This window comes from Drosophila kikkawai, chromosome 3L (genome assembly GCF_030179895.1).
Source record: "Drosophila kikkawai strain 14028-0561.14 chromosome 3L, DkikHiC1v2, whole genome shotgun sequence".
NCBI lineage: Eukaryota > Metazoa > Arthropoda > Insecta > Diptera > Drosophilidae > Drosophila > Drosophila kikkawai.
The window spans coordinates 4,767,777-4,789,779 of NC_091730.1; the positions used below are offsets into that span (position 1 = coordinate 4,767,777).

At 41.1% G+C, this 22,003-nt stretch overlaps 4 protein-coding genes across 5 annotated transcripts; 1 reads left to right on the top strand and 3 right to left on the bottom strand.

Moving 5' to 3' along the window:
- Positions 1-13,569: 13,569 nt before the first annotated feature.
- Ids (iduronate 2-sulfatase) lies at positions 13,570-15,697 on the bottom strand. The gene is made up of 4 exons (XM_017174108.3): positions 15,434-15,697; positions 14,326-15,349; positions 14,091-14,264; positions 13,570-14,022 (listed from the first exon to the last, which is right to left on the bottom strand). Exons 1-4 carry the CDS (start codon positions 15,662-15,664, stop codon positions 13,880-13,882), a joined length of 1,572 nt encoding a protein of 523 aa, XP_017029597.1. The 5' UTR covers positions 15,665-15,697; the 3' UTR covers positions 13,570-13,879.
- Positions 15,698-16,197: 500 nt separating this feature from the next.
- On the bottom strand, positions 16,198-17,390 carry LOC108079711 (membrane protein BRI3). Its single transcript, XM_017174119.3, has 2 exons — positions 17,185-17,390; positions 16,198-17,123 (listed from the first exon to the last, which is right to left on the bottom strand). The coding sequence occupies exons 1-2, from the start codon at positions 17,249-17,251 to the stop codon at positions 16,816-16,818; spliced, it is 375 nt and encodes a 124-aa protein (XP_017029608.1). The 5' UTR covers positions 17,252-17,390; the 3' UTR covers positions 16,198-16,815.
- Positions 17,391-17,591: 201 nt separating this feature from the next.
- On the bottom strand, positions 17,592-19,923 carry LOC108079860 (uncharacterized). Its single transcript, XM_017174372.3, has 3 exons — positions 19,050-19,923; positions 18,185-18,991; positions 17,592-18,129 (listed from the first exon to the last, which is right to left on the bottom strand). Exons 1-3 carry the CDS (start codon positions 19,906-19,908, stop codon positions 17,633-17,635), a joined length of 2,163 nt encoding a protein of 720 aa, XP_017029861.1. The 5' UTR covers positions 19,909-19,923; the 3' UTR covers positions 17,592-17,632.
- A 59-nt stretch (positions 19,924-19,982) lies between these two features.
- On the top strand, positions 19,983-21,642 carry mbf1 (multiprotein bridging factor 1). 2 transcript variants are annotated; one of them, XM_017174373.3, is made up of 5 exons: positions 19,983-20,121; positions 20,282-20,405; positions 20,654-20,814; positions 20,920-21,061; positions 21,131-21,642. In XM_017174373.3, the coding sequence occupies exons 2-5, from the start codon at positions 20,282-20,284 to the stop codon at positions 21,250-21,252; spliced, it is 549 nt and encodes a 182-aa protein (XP_017029862.1). In that variant the 5' UTR covers positions 19,983-20,121; the 3' UTR covers positions 21,253-21,642. The 2 variants fall into 2 exon arrangements, with proteins under 2 accessions (XP_017029862.1, XP_070141333.1); XM_070285232.1 differs by having other exon boundaries at positions 20,920-21,642.
- Positions 21,643-22,003: the final 361 nt, after the last annotated feature.

Genomic DNA, 22,003 nt, shown 5'->3' on the forward strand with positions numbered 1-22,003 from the left:
CTTGAGTTGGCTTTTAAGCCGTTTCGCTGGCTTTCTTTTTCAATGCTGCTTCGCCCATTCTTAAGAGCTCCTCTCTTTCTCTCTCCCCCCCGGGAACATGACCACGGAATACCCCGTAAAGCCCAATGGAAATCCAGCTCCATTCTCCAGCTTCATCTTCAGCCTCCACTTTCTTGACTGACTCTCGAGTTGTGTGTTTGCTTTATTTGGCTGACGTGAGGTTTCTTCTTAGCTGGTTTCTTTGGCTTTATTTAATACCCTTTTTTAGGGGAAACTATAACCAAGACAGGATTAATGATGGCTTTTAAAAATTAAGGAAAATAAAGCCAAGCTATAGATCCTATTTTCTTCTTTAAAACTTAAGTTATTATCTCCTCAAAGAGTTCTATTAACCTCGTTTATAACTTTTAATTAAAATCAGATATTCAAGACTTATATACAAGACTTAAACACCTTCAAACTTTCCATATATTGTAAGAAATTCCTTCAGAAAGTGTATAAAAACTTCGGCTTGGTCATAAATTCGCATCTTTATCGCTTTTTTCTCTTCTTGTTTTTGGTCGTGGCTCGCATTCTTGGTCACATCCTTCACAAGGTCATGCCAGATAATGGTGGGGAATTCAGAATCTAAAGAACGAACACATCTAGCTGAGTGGAGAGAGAGAGATATATGCCCAAACACACATACATATACAAATCGTATTTAAGCAAAGTAATCTCTGGGCAAATAATTGTAGACGGTATGCGGTTTCTGTTGGCATTTCCCCTGGCTGGCCAGAGATCCGTCCGTCGTCATCGGTTTTGTGCACACACATCCACAGTCGCCATCGCCATCGCCATCAGCATGGCCCCATCCTCCCCTGAAATGTTCCCGATGTTTGCACAAATTGTTAGCGACTGCCACAGAGATACAGTTTGTTTTGGTTCTTCTGGTTGTTTGGCCTTTTTTTAAGCTCTTTGGCCCGGGGACGTGTACAAAAAACTTAAGGAAAAACGTATACAAACCAGAAAATACAAAAAAATGAGAAAAAATATTGTATTTAATGCTGGGTTCCAGTGATGGAAATGGAGATGCTGATGATGATGAGATGATGGTTGAGTTGGCAGCCCAAGCGGATTATGCTCAAGTTCCCTGTTCCGCTGGAAAATCTTAAGGCTTAAGTGCTGGAGAAAGTTACTCCGGGCTGGGGGAATTATAAATTATAATAGTTGATATATGCTATAATTTCTTAATGACTTTAATTACGCAATATTCAATACATTTACTTTTCTAATATCCATGTGATATTGTTAAATTCGTACATCATAAATTCTGAAACTGCCTTAGAATCTCTCTAGATTTCTTCTGAATTTAAAATAATAAATTGAAATAATTTTATTTATAAAATTAAGCCTTAATTATTGATCATAATAAATTTCTCATCAAAATATCCTTTGATTTAAATCATTTAGGAATTTTTGAAATGGATTTTCTTCCATCTTCCAACTATTCCAAGTAGAGAGAGATGACATCGACATGTTTTTCTTTATTTTTTATATTTTCTGTTTGGATTCTGTGTGCGCTTTACCTTTTTTTTCAGCTGTGAGCTGTGGGGTGTTAATAAGATATCAAATATGCATGTGGCCGCACCAAGAATGCCAAAGACCTGGACCCAGTCTGAGCCTCAATCCCAATCCCAATCCGAAAACCAAAAGACCGGAGACCCAGACCCAGTTGAGACTTTGGCCCGTGGCCGGCGCGAGATCTTGCTAACGAGGCGCGTTTGAAAATGCAGCATATAAAAAAAAATCAAAATAAATAAATAAATAAGCCAACAAAAATTTGGAAAAGGTTAACACCGACCTAGGAAGTTCCCTAGGTAAGTGAAAATCTAATAATAATTAATTATTAATAATAAATTATGAATTGATTACTTTTTTACTTAAATTAGTTTGCTCTTCGATAGGACTCACACTTCTCTTCCGCCGGAAATAGTGTTATCGCTCTGTTATCGATAAAAAATATTGAGTATTTCTTTATATTTTTACTACTAAAAGATACAAACCATTTATTTTTTCATAGGAATTTATTTAAATACAATTTTTTTACCTTTCAAAATCCTGCTCTTCTTTGGCCTGAAATACCCCCTTTTTAGGGTATTTTAAAACGGCAGCAGCCGAAAAGTGCGACACAGCCGGCGCGTTGAATGTGCCCTGAAGTTTTGTTTATTTTCGGAGATAAAAAACAAAAAAAAAAGAAAAGAAGCAAAAATAATAAATCGACAGCAGCGACCACTGAGGGGCAGCAGCGACTGGGACAGCTCCATAATAAATGCCCCAAAGCACTCAAAGCTTTTCTTATTTATTTATTTTTGCACACACACACACACACCGCCAGGCACACACACACATTCACTGGCTGCCAGATTTCTTTATTATTCGATTTGATTCGAAAATAATTCAAACGAATTTCGGTAAAGGCGCGCGTGCGCATTGAACAATGGAAAACCCTCTAATCATTTTCGCCCAGTGTAGCTTCCATAAAGCGTAGCACGGTAGCACACTCAGTGTGTTTGTGTGTGTGACGATGACGCTGGTAAAAAAAAAGAAATAATAATGAATAAAAGAAAACCTGTACACAAAAAACCAGACAAATAAACCAAATACAAAAGCCTTCTCCACGATGGAGGAGAGTCTGTCCGAAGTCCATTGCTGGTCAGTGCTGCCAGCAGCAGGCTTTCTTTTGAAGATTTGGAAAATAAGGATAAGTTTAGGATAAAGGATTTTCTAAAAAATTATGGGTTTAAAAGATGTAAGTGTCTACATTTTTATAAAATATTTAAAATACAAAGAAACAGACAAATTTCAATATTAATAAGTGGGTAGTTTGTTTAAATTTATTATAAATTTTAAAAATACTATAGAAATTAGGTAAAAATTAAGAGATCTTTGTAAAAATACAGACAAATTCGCAGCACTGTTTCTCGTCATCTTGGTCTTGGCTTGGTTTTAGTGCGTGCGGCTCAACTGCAGCGTGGCAAACTGGTCCGAGGTCCATGGTCCGTGGTCCGTGGTCCATGCTGAGCCCGAGTCCGAGTGGCTGCCCCACACACACCTCCCTCTTTGCCTGCCCCCCTCTCCTGGTCATGGATTTCCAAACTCCCAATGCTGATGGTGCTGCACAGTAGCCGCTTGTTGGCCAAAGTTCTCATTCCACAATCCCAAACGCTCACTGAAAGAAAGTAAAACAAAGTTCTAGCTTGTATATATACTATACTTTTTTTATACTAGAACTTTTTATAATATTTATATATTATATTATATTATTTATTATATATAATTATCTATATTATTATATATAATTTTTTTAATTTTTTCTTGAGTGCCTGAATCTTTGCTGCAGAGCTGAGCTTCACTTCCAATTCTTCTCCGAAGATTCTTTCGACTCCAAGGCTCCTCGCTCGCCAGCCTCCTGCAAGGCCTTCATGGCATTATGGCTAATAGTTGCCTGCTTCCTCCGATTTCCCTCCCTGTATCCCCCCCAAAAAGGGGGCGTGGCTGCACTTATTATTATGCGCTGAGGTTTTTTTTTATTTTCTGTTTTTGTTTGGGCTTCTTTTCGTTAGCTTTTTTCCTGTCTGCTGCGTCTGCTTTTGAGTTTTCTAGAGAAATCTGGCCAGAACACTTTTCCTTGTACGTCCTTTAAGGTCATTAAACGAGCTATGCTTTTTGCCTCATGATCATGATCATCATGCCTTGAGCCTGACTCACTCACTCGGCTTATATTTCCATTTATTTTCACTAAGCTGATTGGCTTAATCATCGCTCAAGTTCGGCGTCAAAGGTCGCAGAAGTTTGTAAAAATTTAATGACATCTTTTTGTGAGTGCCAAAGTGCCGCCGCCGACACTTTCGAGCCTCGCCACACACACAAAAGGGTTGTGCTTTAATTAATTAATCAAATCGACAGTAAAAATTCCTTACTGATCTCTGTGACTCACGATCTGAAGGGGAAATGGGAATGGGAACGAGCGAAGATTACACCTCCTCCCAGGCCATATCAAGGGGTCAATTTGTAAGTCAACGTTGGGTATTATTTCTCCGAATTTTTGTATTTTTTTTCACTGTCTCTCTGTCGAATATCAACTTAATTAACTGTTAACCGTAAAGAGGGAAAAAAGAAAAGCGGACGAACGGGCGGAAATGATTGCGTATACGGCCTCTGTAAGGGAGGAGGAGGAGGAGGAGGCATAGTTAATTCCAAGTCGTATGTAATAATTATGTTGATGGAATATTCATAACAGGAAATCCCTTTTACGAGCTGTGCGAGTGTTGTGATTAAAATTACATAGAGTCATGCACAATCAATGCAAATGGGAATGTAAATGTTGAATCAAAATTGTACGCAGCCCATTCACAATAGGAGTTGTTTTTCTCTCTCCCCCCTTTTTCCTGTATTTTTTTATTTTTTTTTTATTTTGTTTTTGTTGTTGCTGTGCTCAGTTGCTCACTGAATATCAAATTACTCGACTTGGTTCCAAGTGAGGTTTTCCCTTTGAAGAGTGCACTACACTTGAACCTAATGGGGCATCGAGTAAAAGATAGATCTTGAGCTATGAAAGCATATTTAATTGTTAGTAAGAGAGGGGAGGAGGGTGTTCATTAAAAGATTTACAGATTTTTAAGAGAAAAAAATGTATTTATAGGTCAGGAAATAATGTAAAATATGCGGATTTCATAGAGAATACTGAAGAAAATTTGGAAAAACTATTTTTAAATCTAAAATAAATTTTTTATTAAAAGGAATTAAGAGGTAAAGCAAGTAAATCTAACATTATATTTATTTATTAATCACAGAATAGCAAATATCTGCTATATAAACCATACCCTTACCTCTAAAAAAAGACTTGGGAATTTTAGTGCGTTTTTAGGTAAGTGTTAGAGTTTCTTCTATTTACTTTTACTATATAAAGAATATTTTAATGTCTATAGCTGAGGTGCACTTATAAAAATTAAATAAATAAACTAATTAAAATCCAATTTTTTAAGCTTATTAATTTCTTGCAAAAAATTCAAGTTCCTCCATTATTCCCAGTGCAAATTTTAGTATTAAGAGACTATCCCAAAGCTAATAACTGTTGAAGCATTTTATGATACAGCTTAAAAGCTAACTTCCTTCAATTAAATAAAATATCTATTAATCAAAAAAAGGCTACTGATTAAGCCAAAAGTGTAAAGCCAGACACTCTTCTTGCTCTATGGAGGTGAAAATCGCCGCAAAAAATATATACGTATACGACGGTTATCGCATAAGCCACATGCACATCAAATGCGATTTATTTATTAGCACCCCACAGCAACATCAGCTATTACTTTATACAATGCCGCTGCTTATTTGGATAAACATAAAGCCCCCAAAGAGCATTAAGCCCGGGCGATCCATGCGATCCATGCGATCCATGGGCGAGGGCCACACACACACTCCTATGGCATATATCGCCACCATATCGCCATCATACCATACCATACCATACCATACCCATCATATTCCATCCGCTGTTCAGGGCTCATTCACAGGCACTCGGCGTCGTCGCTTGCCTATTTCTGTATGCGTAACGCAATCTATTCATAAAATAAAATTAAATAAAATAAAAAAACAACAACAGCAGCAGCAACAGCAACAACGGCTGTGTGTAGCGGCGGCAGTGAACAAAAAACGAGAGAGAGAAAAAAAAAACACACAGAAATAAATAAATAAAGAAAAATACATATTTTCATTTACAAGACCGGAAGAGCACTTCCTCTGCGATGTGCTAGCTGTACTCGTACCATCAATCGCGGCACCCGCACCAAGATACGAGGAGAAGCGACGACATCGGAACGCACTGCCTGCCCCATGTTGATGATGTTGATGTTCGTGTTGCTTCTGTATATTTTCCTTTAAATACCCTGCAATTCGATTAGGGGCCTGTTGGGATCCTAATGAGCGTTAAAAGACGAGTAGATCTAGAGATGTCTCGCTAGTAAACGCTTTCTTTTAACTTTTAAGCTTGAACATTAAAGGGTATAATAGTTTTCCTTAAATTAGAAATAAAAATATGGGCTTTGATTTTGTCTATTGTCTTCTTTCAAGGGTATAAAAACGTCGACTTCCTTTTCTAGTTTTTGTTTTTTTTTTTTAATACTAAATGCCAGGCCTGGCCCGTGTCCGCCGTTTGAATATGCAACTTTGAATGTGCCGGGGGGTCACATCCACATCCACATCCACATCCATCCAATTCCATCCGAGTTTTAGTTTTGCCTAAAAACCGCCTCCATCCATTCGTCAGAGTGTCCGCTTGTCCGCTTGTCGGTTCGTCCGGCGGTGGTTCCGTTGTCCGCTCATTGGAAATGCAATGCCATGTGTGTGATTTTTATTGAGGCACATCCATCCATCCAGATATAAAGCAAGATTTATGCGAATGAATGAATACATTCATGTTTCGTTTTGGGCCTACGAATGGGTTGAGTATTTTTTAAGGAAAAAACGTTGAGAAATAAATTAATTTATAGGTAATTAGTATTTAAAATCTAATGAAATAAATTATAAAACTATTTTTAGCTCCGAATAAAGTGGTTTAAAAATTATTTAAAGATGTTTTCACCCATAAATAAATAAATAAGCAGGTTCAAAAATTTATTATCAGCCCCATATACACCCCCCTATTGACCTTTTCCAGATATATATATTCATACATGCATATATATAATGCTGGATGCATTTTTAGGCAAACATTTCCCTCAATCCAATTAGAAATTTTCCGCAAAGCGAAAATATTTGAAATAACATTTAGCGCAAAACTGGCGCCTGAGCAAATTGCCTTCGACTAAACCAAAGTGCTCATTAAATCGTGGCGTTAAATATTTTTTCGGAAGAAAATTCATATGAAAATCTTAGTCAGGTGGAGGCGGAAAAATCGGTGAGGGGTGCGGGGGAAAATACAAGCGTATTGCGCTGAGAGTGGGGCGAAAATAAATTCAAATTGGAAACCATGGCCATGAGGATATATTTACGGCATCCGATATTTATAGTTTGAACTCAAACAGGTGTAAAGCGTAAAATGGCAAAACATTGTTTAAATCATTTCATTGTAAACTCCCCCCCATTCTCCGAAAGTGTAAACAAAAGTGCCAACAAATTGCTGGGGCCAGCAGCAGCAGCAGCAGAAGAAAAGAGTGATTCTTCCAGGAAAACCCAGAAGAACACGACGCGCTGTATGTGTAGTGTGTGTAGTTCATCAAAATTTTTTGGCACGCGGCATTGTTCTGCCACAGATACCGATACTCGCCGATCCAGAAGATACAGATACTCGCGGCTCTGAGATACTACTCCATCCACATGGCTCGCCCGGATCGCAGGCTTAATTTGAATTATTTGGCCGTAAATAAAGCACAATGGGAGCGGGATGGGATTTTTATTTCGCCGTACCGTACCGGAGATGAACCCTGAAAAAAAAATAAGCATAAATATTTATTATCATAAGAGGCAGCAGGCAAACAGCTCCTCATTCTCCGACTCATCCCAGCAGCAGCAGCAGCAGCATCACTGAAAAGGAAAACGATTTCTCAATGTCTTTTATATCGCAGGGCCAACAACTGTTGAGAGAGCTGCGTTTCAGTCTCGGTCTCCAGTATCCGTTGCCGGTTCTCAACCTTTGTGCCACAACCAAAAAAAAAAATAATAATAATAAAGAACAGATCGCTTAAAGCTGGGATACCAAAGATTAGGCTTAAAGTTACCCAGGAAGGTTTAAAAAAAAATAACTTGAGCAGTTATTACGCTTAATATTATCCTAAAAACCCTTTAAATGTTTTATTAGATTTATATTAGATTTATGGAAGTATATGCTTTGAAATTCTACCTGATTGTAGGCCTTTTTCAGACCTCTAAGAGTAATTCAAGATCTATCCTGAGATCCGTTAAGATATCTATTACATTTCAAAGCAATCCTTTAAATAAACCCTTAAAAGAAAGCTTTAAAAGAAAAATTAAATTCTTAAATTTTAGATTTTATAATCATAACATATTAAAATAATCAAATTTAATAAATCATTTTAAATTTTAAGAATTACCAGAGGTTCCTAAAAGTATGCCACACACTGCACTTTAGAACAAAGCAAAGAACTGTCTTGAGAAATAGTAAAAAAAATTATTAAATATCCTTCTTTTAAAAGAACTTATGCCCAACTTATATACCCTATCTGTTTACTTACGAGTACAGGGTATTTTTGGGCAAGACAAAAGACAAAGACGCGCTCTTGGAACCGATCGAGAAACTTGTTTAGCACGCGTTACAGCGGCTGCCTGTTTTTCAGAGTGGGGGCTTTCAAACTGTTTGCGGTCGGTCACTCCACAGAGCCCCCAAAGCTACGCGGGTAACCCCCCCACATATTCCAACCAACCAAACATATATGTATATAAATATATGGTATAGTATTGCAGGTTCTTTAAAGCTTTAACTAAAGATATTAGTAAGGATAATCTTGAACTTGATCTTGTCTTAAATACATTTTATATTTTGTAGTTATTATTTTTATGATCAAATACTTTTCTCTAACAACCCAAATCCTTAGCCCATCTTGGGACTCGACCCTGTCTTCTTCTCCCCCCGGAAAAAATTTAAGAAAGAGCTGAAAAAAAAAGCTTCACTGCGTGGGCTCATTGTGGAATTTCTACACTCATTCTTGATTGTTTCGTTTCGTTTTACGCTCTGGGCCAAATGTGTTTGGGCCCTGCATTCCAGCTGAATTGGTTTTGGCCGCAGAGTGTGGAGAATAAACCGAACAGAAATCTCTTTCGACCTGGCCAAGCCCGAGAGCTCGCCGTACTCAAAAATGGGATGGCAGCAGCAGATAATAAATTTGAATTTCAATAAATTATTTCGTTGCTACAAGACAGGGCCCAGAAGACTCCGGATGACTCTTCTTTCGGCTGAGGTTTGGTTTGGGCCAACTTGAGTGGCCCGTTTGGCTCTTCTCCTTCACTTCATTGTTGGCTCTCCCCACCTCTCTGTTCCATTCCCTTTTGAATGGTCAAATGATGTCCAGATCTTGGAGACTCTTGCCATGCGTGAATTTCATTCAACAAAAATTGTCTGCTTAGCAATTTCTTTTTTGGCAATGGCTTCTTTCTTGTGCTTTATTTTATTTATTTTTATTTGTATTTTTTTGTTATTTCTCTTGGCCAAGGCTGTGAGTACATACCAAGATCGGCCGTAGTTATGGTCTGATGAAGTGATCAGGCCTTGACATTGATCAAATGCCAAGAGCACACACCAACCATGGCGCTGTGGGCGTAGGAAACACTATTTTGCCTTGTCGGAAATGGAAATTGGAGATGTTTTAAGGAAATTGGTGGAAACAGTGATAAACAAAGTCGATATTTGTGGGAGAGAACCTAATAAAGAGCTTTCAATATCAAGTTATTATGGCTTCTTAGAATGTTAATTGATTAAGTTGACTTTAAATCTTGGCTTACTCTTAAAAAAGTCTTAAATCAGCTAGGTTTTTAGGGAATACAAATATTTAGTGGCTTGGAAATCCATAAAAATGTCTAAAATTGTGTGCAAATAATAAAATAAACCTCATTTCATTTCATTTACTAAAGGTTTTTGTACAATATTTTCGTTTGAAACCTGCACAAATAATTAAAATTACTTTGCCTTTGTAACAAAATCAATCTCTTGCCAATACTTATCATATTTCAAAGCTTTAATCTTCACCATATTTATTTCGTTAGAACAGCTATTTCCTCACTGCGCTTACTTAATCATCTATCAATAGGCAAGGTGCGCCAGTAGCCCTTTTAATATTCATTATATACATTTATTATTGGCTTGTTTGGCTCCATGAATAATTACAAACTCGAATGATCAAATTAATATTGGGTTAATGAATGAATCGACTGCCAGAGAGTCCACTATCGGCCCCCAAAGATCAACAGGCCGGAGCGGAGCTACTGAATTGGGGTTTCAAAACGGCGACTTTAGAGCGATGATCCTCTCGGCCGGCTTAAGACCATTTAGAGATACGAATTTCCTGCTCGTCACAGCTTGATATCTGGCATATAGGCCTCCAAGCCTATATATATCCATACATAATGCACACAAGTGCCGGGACACCTGAGGAGCGTTGAATCCGGCATAATCCGGCAGCAGTATTAATTCATGGAAATTCCGTCAAAAGAAATTTCGAGCTCCCTCCAAGAGCAAACCCCTCTCTTGAACACACACACTTGGTAACCAGTTTTAAGTTTCTTCTTCTATTTATTCTATTTTATTTTTTTCGGTTTTTTTTTTGGCAACGGCGTCAAGTCAACTGACTAAGCTAACAAACAACCTTCGTCATTAGCCAAACTATGGCATGTCAACGAAAATTAGCATTTTTTACAGCGGGAGGCCGGGCAACAACAACCTAGGTCTATGAGTATAACTACACTGGGGAAAGGGGTATAGTATGTTCTTAATTAATTTTTAAATAAGCTCTATTTGTATTTTACTGAAAATTCTACATAAAATTTGAAATGTATAGACCTAAAATAATTTATTTTAAAATTATAGATCTCATTTCTAGTTCTTTAATTCTTTAATTCTTTCTAATTCTTAAAAAATTCCAGCTCCCATTTCTTGATACATTTTTAATATATATATTTTTTCTCTGCGTGTACAAAACCGATTTACACTTGGAGCTAAAGACTGTAAGTTGTGAGATGTGAGCTGTGAGCTTGAGATGCGTAGGTAAAAAGCCGACTTTAGTCCGCTTGATGAACTATATCCACTTTATACACGTTTCCGAGGCACACACCACACCATGTGTTGTCTCATTTTGTTGTTTTTTTTTTTTATTTATTACTATAGTTGTTGTTGTTGTAGTTGACCGGCGTCTCAGCCGCTGCCTACGCATCTTTTGCAATTTCGTTTGAAACGCCCACGCCTTTGAGTTTTAGCTTAGAAATAAACAGCCGAGCAACCTACAAATTCAAATTAAAGTTGTATTCGCATTATTCGCTATATTTTGTGAGTGCACGGCAAAAAAAAATAGGACTATGAAATAAATAGATAGATAGATAGATAGATAGATAGATAGATAGATAGATAGATAGATAGATAGATAGATAGATAGATAGATAGATAGATAGATAGATATATAGATAGTTATATGGTGCTATGAATCAGGATACAAATGCTACTTCAGAAATATAATTTATAGAATTTATAGAATTATATTTAAAATTACTTTTTGTTTTAAAATTCAGCTAAAGCACTTTTACAATATTAATTAATATTTCATCAACAGATCTACAAGGATAACCTTGTATATATATGCAAAACCAAACCAAATTTTCTCTCAGTCCATCAGTGTTTGTGTCTACGATTCGAAATCAGCTCTCGTGGGCTTTATAGCCATAGATATATAATACAGTTTAGAGCCAGCCCGCCCGAGTGTCTGCCACATTTACCGTCGCCGTCACCGTCGCCGCTCTTCAGCCGGCTATCCATCTAAGCCAGCCTATCTCCAGGTATCCGTATCTGTATCTCCATCTCGTATCTGTATCTGTATCGGAGTCTGAATCTATACGGCCATCGGTTAAACCTCTAAAGTGCCATAGATTATTATAACACACGCGCTATGCGACTTGCGACTGTGCTGCGGTTAGCCGCAAAACTCAAAACCGAAACAGAGCCAAAGGCCCCACACGAGCTATAGACGCTATATAATGCCCCCACCCCACCCGATTCCCGCCGGGATGCATTATGCACACACAAATTGGAGGGGGTGCTCAGTGCTGAGTGGGGGGAAAACTGGGTTTGGGAGGAACTGCAGCGCGAATTAAAGAAAAGGTGGTGTGCTGTCAACAAAGCAACGGTAAAGAAAATGAATGAGAGGAAAGCCCACAACGGAAATGGCAAATGTAAAAATAAGTTATGGTAGGTGGGATGGGGATGTGGATGTGGTAATAATAATATTTAAGAGGGGGTGGGGCCCAACACACACCTTAAATAGTTCTAATACCTTTTAGGCAGTCATCCAATAAGGTCTTCCAGGTGTAATTCCTTAACGGTTGTGCCGTCGTTTTGTATAAGGCTTTCCCTTAAGAATACTTCGTAAATATATTATTTTTTAAGCTTAATTCAACTAGACTTTTCTCTGCCACGCAATCAAGCCAAAAAGTTAGTGAATGGAATTGTAGCAGCCACAAACTGGGGGAAAAAAATATGACAAAATCATAAAGCTGAAATGGCCACGCCTTTTTTGTAAGGGGGGAGAGTAGGAGGTAAGTTGCACAGACACATATTTTGAAAGTGCTGCCAAAATGCAGTTTAATCACCTTCCAGAGAGGCGGCAGCCCACATGGCGAGCCCAAAAACGCAGCCCACACCAAATATGCACATTAGAGAGCACGTAGAGAAAGAGTGGGTTAAGGCAGGCGGGCGTTGAGGGGTTAAGAGGGGGGGAAGCGAGAGCCACAAGAGGGGCCAGTGGGATCGCATCGATCAAGGAGCGGACTGCAGATTTAATTACCAGGCTTGGAGAGGCACTGGGAAAAATATTTTTAAATATATAAAATATTTATTGATCAAGAAACAATAAAAAACATTACAAATTAAAGGAATAATATTATAAGAATATAAATTTAAAAATAATAATTTTAAAAAATTTAATATTTTATTTTTTATATATTTAAATTTATTTTTTTAGTTTTGTGCCCTTGCAGAGTGTTTTAATTTGAGTCAGAAGCTTGAAAGGCAGTGAAGGAGTCATTTCCGACCCTATAAACCATATATATTCTTTATCAGCATCAATAGGCGCATCTTTCTAGTCATGTCTGGAAGAAATCAATTTTTGAGTCAATTTTTCAAAATTTTATAAGGGGTTACATCATTAAAATTTTCAAAAATTGAAAAAATTTGAATTTTTTAAAAATATTAATTTAATATGCAGATTTGTTAACCTAGAAAAAACTAGCATAAAAAAGCTTTCCAAATTAAATTTGATGCTTTTTTGACTTAGTTGTGCTATTTTTACGCTTTAATTTTTCAATATAATTGTCATATAAAATGATGGATAAATATTTAAATTTAAAATACCCCTTTGAGGGTATCATAATTGCATTCGGAAGCCTACGTAATATATTTTTATACCCTTCTTATTAAGAGAATTTCAAACTGCAAGCGAATTTAGCTTCCTTTCTTATTATTATAACTTTTTTTAAATTAATTTTATTAGTATTTCTCCTTAATTTTTAAATCTTAAGCCTAAACTATAATTTTTCTCGGTGATTTTCGATTTTCACTCGCCTGGCAACAAGCCGAAGCGAAAATGAAAGCTTGAAAAGAGTCGCCAACGTCGCCCCACTGGTTGCCTGTCTCCCCCCTGATCCCTGCTCCCCTCTCTCCGCATCTCCTCCTCCAGATTTGGGCGTCCGACGTCGCTGCCAACGTCAACGTCAACGGCAACGCCAACGCAGCGAGACGCGCGCCGCCAACGTTGAATGAAATTTCATTCACAAAAATTCAGAAAAACGAAGCCAAAAAGGCAATGGACACAAGTCACGCATGCGCGGATCGGAGTGGATCGGATTGTATGCTATATAAGCAGTGCCAGAGCCAGAGCGAGAGCCAGAGGCAGACGTCCAAGGGGAGGATTGCAGAAATTACAGCGAAAAATATGCAGCATGTCTGGGCGTCTCGCAAAAGTTGTTGCCCAACCGGAAGTATTAAATTCCAATTATGGCGACAAGATATTCGCTTCGTCTCTCCAGCTGCATACTATATACATACATATATACATATACTGCTTATGAATTTATTTAAAATCTTTAAGATCAGGTCAGGGGAAAGAGCTGGGGTAGGCGATCTCCGCTAGCTGCTGCCCACGACCTCCATGAGACGCCGGCGCAGACGCTGGCGCACATCATCGAATTCGGGCAGCGGCACCAGGTTCATCTCCTCGCCAGAGTCCAGTCGATGGTCGTACAACTCCTCGCCATATACATCATGCCAGTCTGGGGGAATTATTAAAATAATTAATAGAATAATTAAATTATTAATTAATAAAAAAAAGCATATTTACCTCGACTAAAATTCTGGGCATGGAATCTGACCCACAATGTATACCTATATAGATCGGTTCTTAAGCTATAGCCCATGATCTTGATGTTGCGCAGCTTGGGCTTATCGCTATTAGGATGCTTTGTGGGCAGCATTCCAGGTCTAGGATACTGACTGAGGGCCACATGCTCATCCGCTGGAAAGGTTAATCAAAATATAATCAAAAATATAAAAATAAAAACCTAAAAACAACTTACCCAATCCCAAGCCCATCAGTTGAAAGTACAAGCTCTTGCCCTCGCCGCAGGTCAACTTCTGGGGATCCTCTTGACAGGCGGGCAAAGCAGGCAAACCCGCCAGATCCACCAGAGTAGGGAACACATCCAGCAGCTCAGTGATGCCTTGATAGAACTTAGTTTGGCTCACAGGAAACTGCGGGCTTCTAATCATCAGTGGAACCCTCAGGGCCACCTCGAAGTTACTGTATTTGGCCCACTCGGCATGCTCGCCCAGGGACCAGCCATGATCACCAAGTACCACCACCACCGTGTTCTCCAAATCCAAACCCTCCATCAGCTTACCAAACAGATCGTCCACATAGGCCACGGAGGCATAGTAACCCTGTCGGATCTGGGCAGCCTGATGCCTGGCAATGGGTCCATAAGGAAAGGAGATATTCGAGTGCTTAAAGTCATCCCTGGCACGCACATCCGTGTAGGGATTCCAGGCCACCGCTGGCATATTCGGGGGCTTCAGGGTGTCCTCTGTGTAGTTGAAGAACTGAGGCAAAGGAAATCTGGAGAGGAATTGCTTGGGAAAGCGGAAATTGATGTGTGGCTTGTGGAAACCCATGGCCAGGAAAAAGGGCTCTCGATTCCGGGTTTTACGGCTCTCTACGAACCGCAGAGCTTCAGCCACAGACTCAATATCCGGCAGAGTCTTGTACGGCTGCGTTTGCAGCTCCACTGGACAGATGAGATTCTTCCGCAGAATGCCCTCCTTATCCGGACACACGGGTGAGTTCATAAACTGCTCGGTACGTGGACGGAAGGCTGGCGCCGACCAGCTTAAGGGATAGTCATCTGTATTGTTTGAGGAAAGTCCCGGATGGAAGACCTTGCCACAGCTGTAGGTGTAGTATCCATGATCCTTGAAGTACTGCGGCAAGGTGGTAAAGTTTCCGGTAAAAGTGCGCCAGTAGCTGTAGAAGTCGTACAGGTGCAATGTATCCGGACGTCGGCCTGTGAGCAGGGAATTCCGGCTGGGCGCGCACAGAGATTGCTGAACCCAAAAAGTATAAATATTATTGAGATTACTCTTTCTCTTTAAGGGAATAATGCGAATCGATCAATCCTTGACCCTCACCTGACTGTAGGCCCTTGTAAAGACATGACTTCCTTGAGCAAACTCATCCAGATAGGGGGTGCTGGCCAGCGGATCACCATAAGCGCCCAGAACTGGACGCAGATCATCAAAGATCACCAGCACCACATTGGGACGTTGGGGTGGGGTAGCTGCCTCCGAGAAGGTAGCGGTAAAGAATAAGAATTCCCACAGCCACAACAAGAGCAGGAGACGAGCACTAGCAGCGGTCATGTCCACGGCAAAGGAGATTCGCGACTGTTGACTCGAAGATGCCGCCGACGACGACACGGCAGCGGATGCTGGATGCCGGCGAATTTGTTGTGCTACCCTCGATGCCCATGAACTTGTACCCCCAGGGAATATTAGTTGGATGAAGAAATGAGATGTTTTTTGATTTATTTTGTTTATTTTAATGATTGTAACAATTTTCTTAAATATAATTAATTCAGCAATAATTAAGGTTCATGGAAATTCCTAAAATTCAATTAATTTTTGTATTCTTTAAATTTAAATGTATATATTTTTAAGGATAAACCATAACAGGGTATCTTTGAATAAATACATCCTCCTTTTAGATGCACTCCTCTTGTTTACAGATCTGTCGGAGACGACAAATACAGAAAGCAAAATATGCGGCATAGTGAAAAGAGCTTGGAAAATGCGGACGTAATTCAAAACCGACCTCCCCATTATATTTTAATTGAGTTTAACGGAAGCGCGCCTCGACGACTATGTTGCTTTCGTATCTACAATACAAAACAGAATACAGTGTGGCTTCTATATATATTTATCGAATCAAGCTTCATAGCACCCATAAATCGTATAATAAAATATAAGGAATACCACAGAAATAGTTAGGGAATTCAAATCTTTAGAAAGTGTCAAAAAGTTTGTCATTTTAAATTTTAAATTTAATTTAAATAATTGAATAACACACTTTGGGCCTAGATATCCATCGAATTTAAATCCTTAGCAATTTCTGAGGCTTCCTATTTTTATTTTAATTTTTAACTTATATTAATTCATAGGCTTTTTGTTTTACCAAACAATTTTTAAGTCTATAGTTTAAAAAATATACAATATCTGTTAATAAACAACTATTTTTCCTGACCAATAACTGATTATATATAAAGTTATATAGCAGAATTTCCTTATCGGTTTATGGACATTCCACTGTACACATATCGCTCAATCGAAACCGACTGGAAATCGGGGGCAGACCGCAAAACTGGCCATGATTCACATATTTACACATAAAATTTAATGATTTGTAGGCTCTAACGATAACAATAGTAAAAATATGAGAGTTTTGTGATATATATAGAAAAACAGGCCCAATAAGGAATAGTAGTCCACCCCACGTCCCTGGGGAATCCCCCTTCTTAGAATACCGTTCCGCAGTTGGTGCAACGCTTCTCCCGCATGGCCAAACAGCAGAGGACTCCCACGGGAAAAAAGAAGATGGCGCAGCACAGGCCACAGGCGGAGAAGGTGTCCTCCAAGTAGCCAATGCGACAGGCAGGGCAGCCGCCAATTACAATGATCTCCGTGGGCAAGGCGACCACTGGAGCCGGCTGCTGGATTACCACACTCACCGGAGTTGTCTCGAAAGCTCCGTACGTGGGCATATGCATGTTTGGAGGTGGGGCACTGGGTGCTCCATGGTGCACGCCTGCAATCAGTCGAGAATCTGGAAAGGATTTAAGGGTTTACTTTAACGTATTTAATGTTTTTTTTGGACTTGTTCTTACCCTGAGAAGAGGCGTTCATGACTTCGTCGTAGCTCGGCGGCGCTGCGTCTTTCCGGGTTTCTGCCATTCTGGCCGGTAAAGCTTTTGCTTTGCGATGACTCACTATCAGTAGTTGTTTTTTTGTGGTAATCTAGGTTTTTTTTTACTCCGCTTAATTGCGTTAATTTGGTTTACAATTTTCTTTGTTTTGCTGCTGCAGCAGGTTATCGACAAAACAGCTGAGCCAGCTAAGAGCAATCGGTTTATCGGTAATCGAATAAGAGCGCGTAATTTGAACTTCGAAAATTAACTTTTAAAGTTAAATTTATTATTTTTCCCTTTAAAAATATTTCATTTTGTAAAAATTTAACAAATAATTTGTGTATTTACAAAAGTTTATTTAAATTAAGTAGAAAATAAATGTAAATTAACAAAATTAGCAACAAACAAATATAACTTTCCTCTTTAATTACAAAAACCTGTAGGCAAACCTATAGTAGCTATCGATTTGGCTCTGTGTTAGCGAGGACTTCTGCTTGCCGAGGACCTTCTCAAAGTCCTGCCACTGGATTTCGGTAGCCTCGAAATCCCGCTGGAATGCCTCAATGGCCGCCTCATTGCACAGATTGCACAGATCCGCTCCGGAATAGCGTTCGGTGAGAGAGGCTATAGTCTCTAGATCCACGTCCGCATGGAAGGGCATCCGCCGGGCATGCAGCCGGAGCAGCGCTAGACGTGAATCCGCATCTGGCGCCGGGACATGGATGAGCTTGTCAAAGCGTCCGGGTCGCATTAGAGCATCATCAATCATATCGGGACGGTTGGTGGCCGCCACAACAAGAATGTGCTGCTGGCTACCGCCGCCCACGATTCCATCCATTTCGGTGAGCAGAGTGGAGAGAATCCTCAGCTGAACTTGGCCACCGCCGCCACCGCTTGAAACTGTTCTTCGGCCAACAAGGGAATCTGGAATTTGAAAGGAATTTGAAGTAGAGGATCATTTTTAGCAGAGTTCACTTACCGATCTCGTCCAGAAATATCAAACAAGGAGCATTCTTGCGAGCCGTGTCGAAAATCCGCGAGATAAACCTCTCTGCACAGCCCACGTATGGCGAGTAAACCTCCGCCGCTGAGGTGGCAATAAAGGTCATGTTCGCCTCCCTGGCCAGGCACTTGGCAATGGTGGTCTTGGCACATCCTGGTGGTCCATAGAGCAGCACTCCCTTGGGCAAACTCAAACCGAAACGAGCGAATGCCGCACTCTGCCGAAGGCCAGCCAAAACGGAGACTTGCAGTGTGCGCTTTAGAGATTCCATTCCTCCAATTGCTTCGAATCCCTCAGTCATCTTGGACACACGCACATCCGTGGCCCGGGAGGCACTTGGTTGCGTTCGGAGCAGTGACTGGCGAAAGATTTGATCCAAGCTGGAACATGTGTCCCTTTTAGTCAGCCATTCCTGTTGCACGCGTCGCAGAAGAAGTGCTAGATCGGCCATCACATATCCCTGAGTGTTCCTGGCCAAGTGTTCGAGGAGTGATTCGGAAACTTCTAGAGCTTGCTCTTGGCAGAGATCTTCCAGAAGCTGTCGGCGCTGCTCCTCGCTGGGCATTTCAATGGAAATCTCCCGCACAAAGCGCCGGCGAGCGTGCTCATGCAAGGAGTCCGGAAATCCAGAGGTGGCCACACAAATAATGCCTTGAGGCAGTGCATCAATTAGTTTGTAGAGCTGGGCAGAAATGCGCAGCGAATTGCTAGCATCTTTGGCATCCGCGGAGCTTGTCGAGGGGCAGAGCAGCTCTAGATCCTCGATGAGTATCAGAATGGGCACTAAAACAAAGAAACATCTTTAAAAAACTTGGAATAATACGGATAAACAAGTATTTACACAGCGGATGCAGCTGCTCCTTAAATGTTTCAGCCGCCTGGAAGATCCTTCGCAATTCCTCTTCCGTTTCGCCGGGATAGGAACGCAGCACCTGGCTAGAGGTGATGTAGAAGCAGTTGCAGCTGTGACGACGCAGAAACTCTCCCAGCAGACGACTCTTACCGCAGCCCACGGGCCCCACAACTAAGGCTGTGGTGGGAAATCGATGAGTAAAGTCGCGCTTGGAGGTCTCTACTAGCCGCTCCAAGGCCTCCATTGCCGTCTCGAAGCTGTGCAGCAGGTAACGCGAGGAGCAAACTAAGGGATAAGGCACCGCCAGGCGCGTGTCCACCAGGAGCAACTGAGCATTGCGAGCTATTTCAAAGCACTCATCTAGGCCGACTTCTGGAGCATCGAATATCTCTACGCTAGCGATCCCCAACTGGGCAAGTCGTCGATGCTGCACGGAGCATCCTCTTGTGAGCTTCAGGTGGCGCAAGAACACCCGCACATCGTCCCGCAGATCCTCCAGCGCAACCTGAGGGCGTTGCAGTAGCTCCTCTGTGACTGTGACGACGCAGGGAATCCTCTTCACACTGGAAACCAGTTTTAGAGGCTCCAGTTTCACTAGCCGCTGATTGGTGGTGGGTGCAAATCGAGACGAGGAGGTGACAATCCCGTCTAGGAAGCAACAAGTCTCACTGCCGGACCGCGTTGTAACCCAACAAACGGAGTAGCTGCCATCGGAAAGGTGGCAGCGGCACCATCCTGTCTCCAGGACATCCTCTCCTGCCGGCACATAGCAACGCTGGGGCTGGTGTTCGCTGTCGTCTAGCAGGGAAAGCGGAAAAACCGGAAAATTCAACTTGTTTTCGAGCATTTTTGTTTACATGCGCGATTTAAGTGTGGCCATGCGGAGAAAACTCTGCTTATCGATATTAAAAAATCGACAATCGCACTCTTTAAACTTTCGATAGCAACATCGATATTTTTGCATCCCTAACACATATACAAGTCAAATTCGGGAGATAGTTCTGGAATTTCGTAGTTTTAATTAATAATAAAGCAGATTAAGCCAAGCAAAGCAGCCAATGTGAGTCCCATCAAACCAGCCAGTCGCTCCGCCTTTCGATTCGAAAGCTTTCACTCATTCTTATTGCCCTTTTCGGTAATTTTGATTTCCACCTGACGACCTCCGCCTGCTCGCCAAATCGTGCGCTAAAAATCACGTATAAAAAAACGAAACAAAAAAGATGTCGGACTGGGACTCTGTGACCGTTCTGCGCAAGAAGGCGCCCAAGTCGTCCACGCTGAAGACGGAGTCGGCGGTGAACCAGGCTCGCCGCCAAGGAGTCGCCGTGGACACCCAACAGAAATGTAAGCACTGTCGCCGCCGCCGCCGGTGGTTCGGCCCCCTCTCCCCTGAGTGTACGAGTGTGTGTTGTGACCCCCTTTGCGGCCATACCACTGTCTAACCTAGAAGCACCTCCTGCTGCATTGCGTGGCATTTGTTGTCGTTATTCATGTCACCGGTCGAGTGATTTCACAACTGCATATCGGCATTTCCCCACCCTGCCCCCTGGTTGACCAACTGATTTTTTTCTTTCATGTCCCTTGGAGAGCAGATGGTGCTGGCACCAACAAGCAGCATGTGACCACCAAAAACACTGCCAAGCTGGACCGTGAGACTGAAGAGCTGCGCCACGACAAGATTCCCCTGGACGTTGGCAAGCTAATCCAGCAGGGACGCCAGGGAAAGGGGCTCAGCCAGAAGGACTTGGCCACTGTATGTCCTAGCTATTAAGCTGTTGTGTGTTATTTGAGCCTTGCTTTTGCTTTAGTTAAATTTTATAGCTTTGAAGAGTAACCAATCTCCCTCTGTACTTTATAGAAAATCTGCGAAAAACAGCAGGTGGTGACCGACTACGAGGCTGGACGCGGAATACCAAACAACTTGATCCTCGGCAAGATGGAACGCGTGCTGGGCATCAAGTTGCGCGGCAAGGAGCGCGGCCAACCAATAGCGCCTCCCGGTAAGAAGTGAGACGATGCTGCTGCGTCCTCCGCCGCCGCTAGTGGTGCTCTACTTACACACACCTCAGCCAACAGCACCACAAAACCAACATCAGCACCACAACAGCAGCAGCAGCAACACCGACATAGGGAGCAACACCATCAGCAGGAGTCTGGAGGCTGGAGCACGGTGAGCGGCAGACGCAAATGAAGCATTATCGGGAGGCTGGCGAACCAAATCAAATCGGGTCACGGCAGCAGCAGCAACAACTGCAGAGAGGAGCAGCAAAAACCCAGCAGCAGAGCAACAAAAGCAACTAAGCCAACTATGAGCGCCAATTTCGTAAAATGTTTATTCCAAGCCACAGAAACCAAATGGTTGACCGAGGCATTTGGCCCTGTCAATCCTTATTCTTTCTACCGTTCAAATTAACCATTGTAATTACCAAAAAAAAATACACATAACCACAAGCATACATCGCGGATACGCGATATTTTGATATTAAGGCGCGCTCATAGCTTGGCGAAGACATTTCTGGCATTTGAGTTTGTTTTTGAAACTTGATCAATAAGTTATGGAATTAAAAAAAACAGGAAAACACTCGATTTTCTTTCAATCTTCTTATCATCAGCATGACCACCCCTCCCCCACATCCATACCCCAAGCACAAACACATGATATACATATATGATATTCGATATATGCGAAATTCCTAGAGCTTAGTCGGACTTTCCCCTCTCTCCTTTTTGTAACTTGTCGTAAGTGTAAGGATCTTGAACTGTGCGTTTACCAATGCATTATACATATTATACAACAAACAAAAAACATATGCTAAATGTATTTAAAAACATTTTCTAGTCTACAAAACAAAATATTTAAATAATTAAGCGATATATGGGATGGCATTTCCTCAATATTTATTTCCCAATGACCCCCTGCAGCTAAGGGATTGGAAGCTAAG

Excerpts from the sequence above, each read along its gene's own strand:
- Ids (XM_017174108.3), bottom strand. The coding sequence starts at position 15,664 with ATGACCGCTGCTAGTGCTCGTCTCCTGCTCTTGTTGTGGCTGTGGGAA. Across the intron at positions 15,350-15,433 it reads TTACAAGGGCCTACAGTCAG|CAATCTCTGTGCGCGCCCAG; the intron begins GTGAGGGTCAAG and ends TTTTGGGTTCAG. Across the intron at positions 14,265-14,325 it reads ACTGATGGGCTTGGGATTGG|CGGATGAGCATGTGGCCCTC; the intron begins GTAAGTTGTTTT and ends TAACCTTTCCAG.
- LOC108079860 (XM_017174372.3), bottom strand. The coding sequence starts at position 19,908 with ATGCTCGAAAACAAGTTGAATTTTCCGGTTTTTCCGCTTTCCCTGCTA. Across the intron at positions 18,992-19,049 it reads GGAGCAGCTGCATCCGCTGT|TGCCCATTCTGATACTCATC; the intron begins GTAAATACTTGT and ends TCTTTGTTTTAG. Across the intron at positions 18,130-18,184 it reads GATATTTCTGGACGAGATCG|ATTCCCTTGTTGGCCGAAGA; the intron begins GTAAGTGAACTC and ends TTCAAATTCCAG.
- LOC108079711 (XM_017174119.3), bottom strand. The coding sequence starts at position 17,251 with ATGGCAGAAACCCGGAAAGACGCAGCGCCGCCGAGCTACGACGAAGTC. Across the intron at positions 17,124-17,184 it reads CATGAACGCCTCTTCTCAGG|ATTCTCGACTGATTGCAGGC; the intron begins GTAAGAACAAGT and ends AATCCTTTCCAG.
- mbf1 (XM_017174373.3), top strand. The coding sequence starts at position 20,282 with ATGTCGGACTGGGACTCTGTGACCGTTCTGCGCAAGAAGGCGCCCAAG. Across the intron at positions 20,815-20,919 it reads GCCAGAAGGACTTGGCCACT|AAAATCTGCGAAAAACAGCA; the intron begins GTATGTCCTAGC and ends TGTACTTTATAG. Across the intron at positions 21,062-21,130 it reads CCAACCAATAGCGCCTCCCG|CCAACAGCACCACAAAACCA; the intron begins GTAAGAAGTGAG and ends CACACACCTCAG.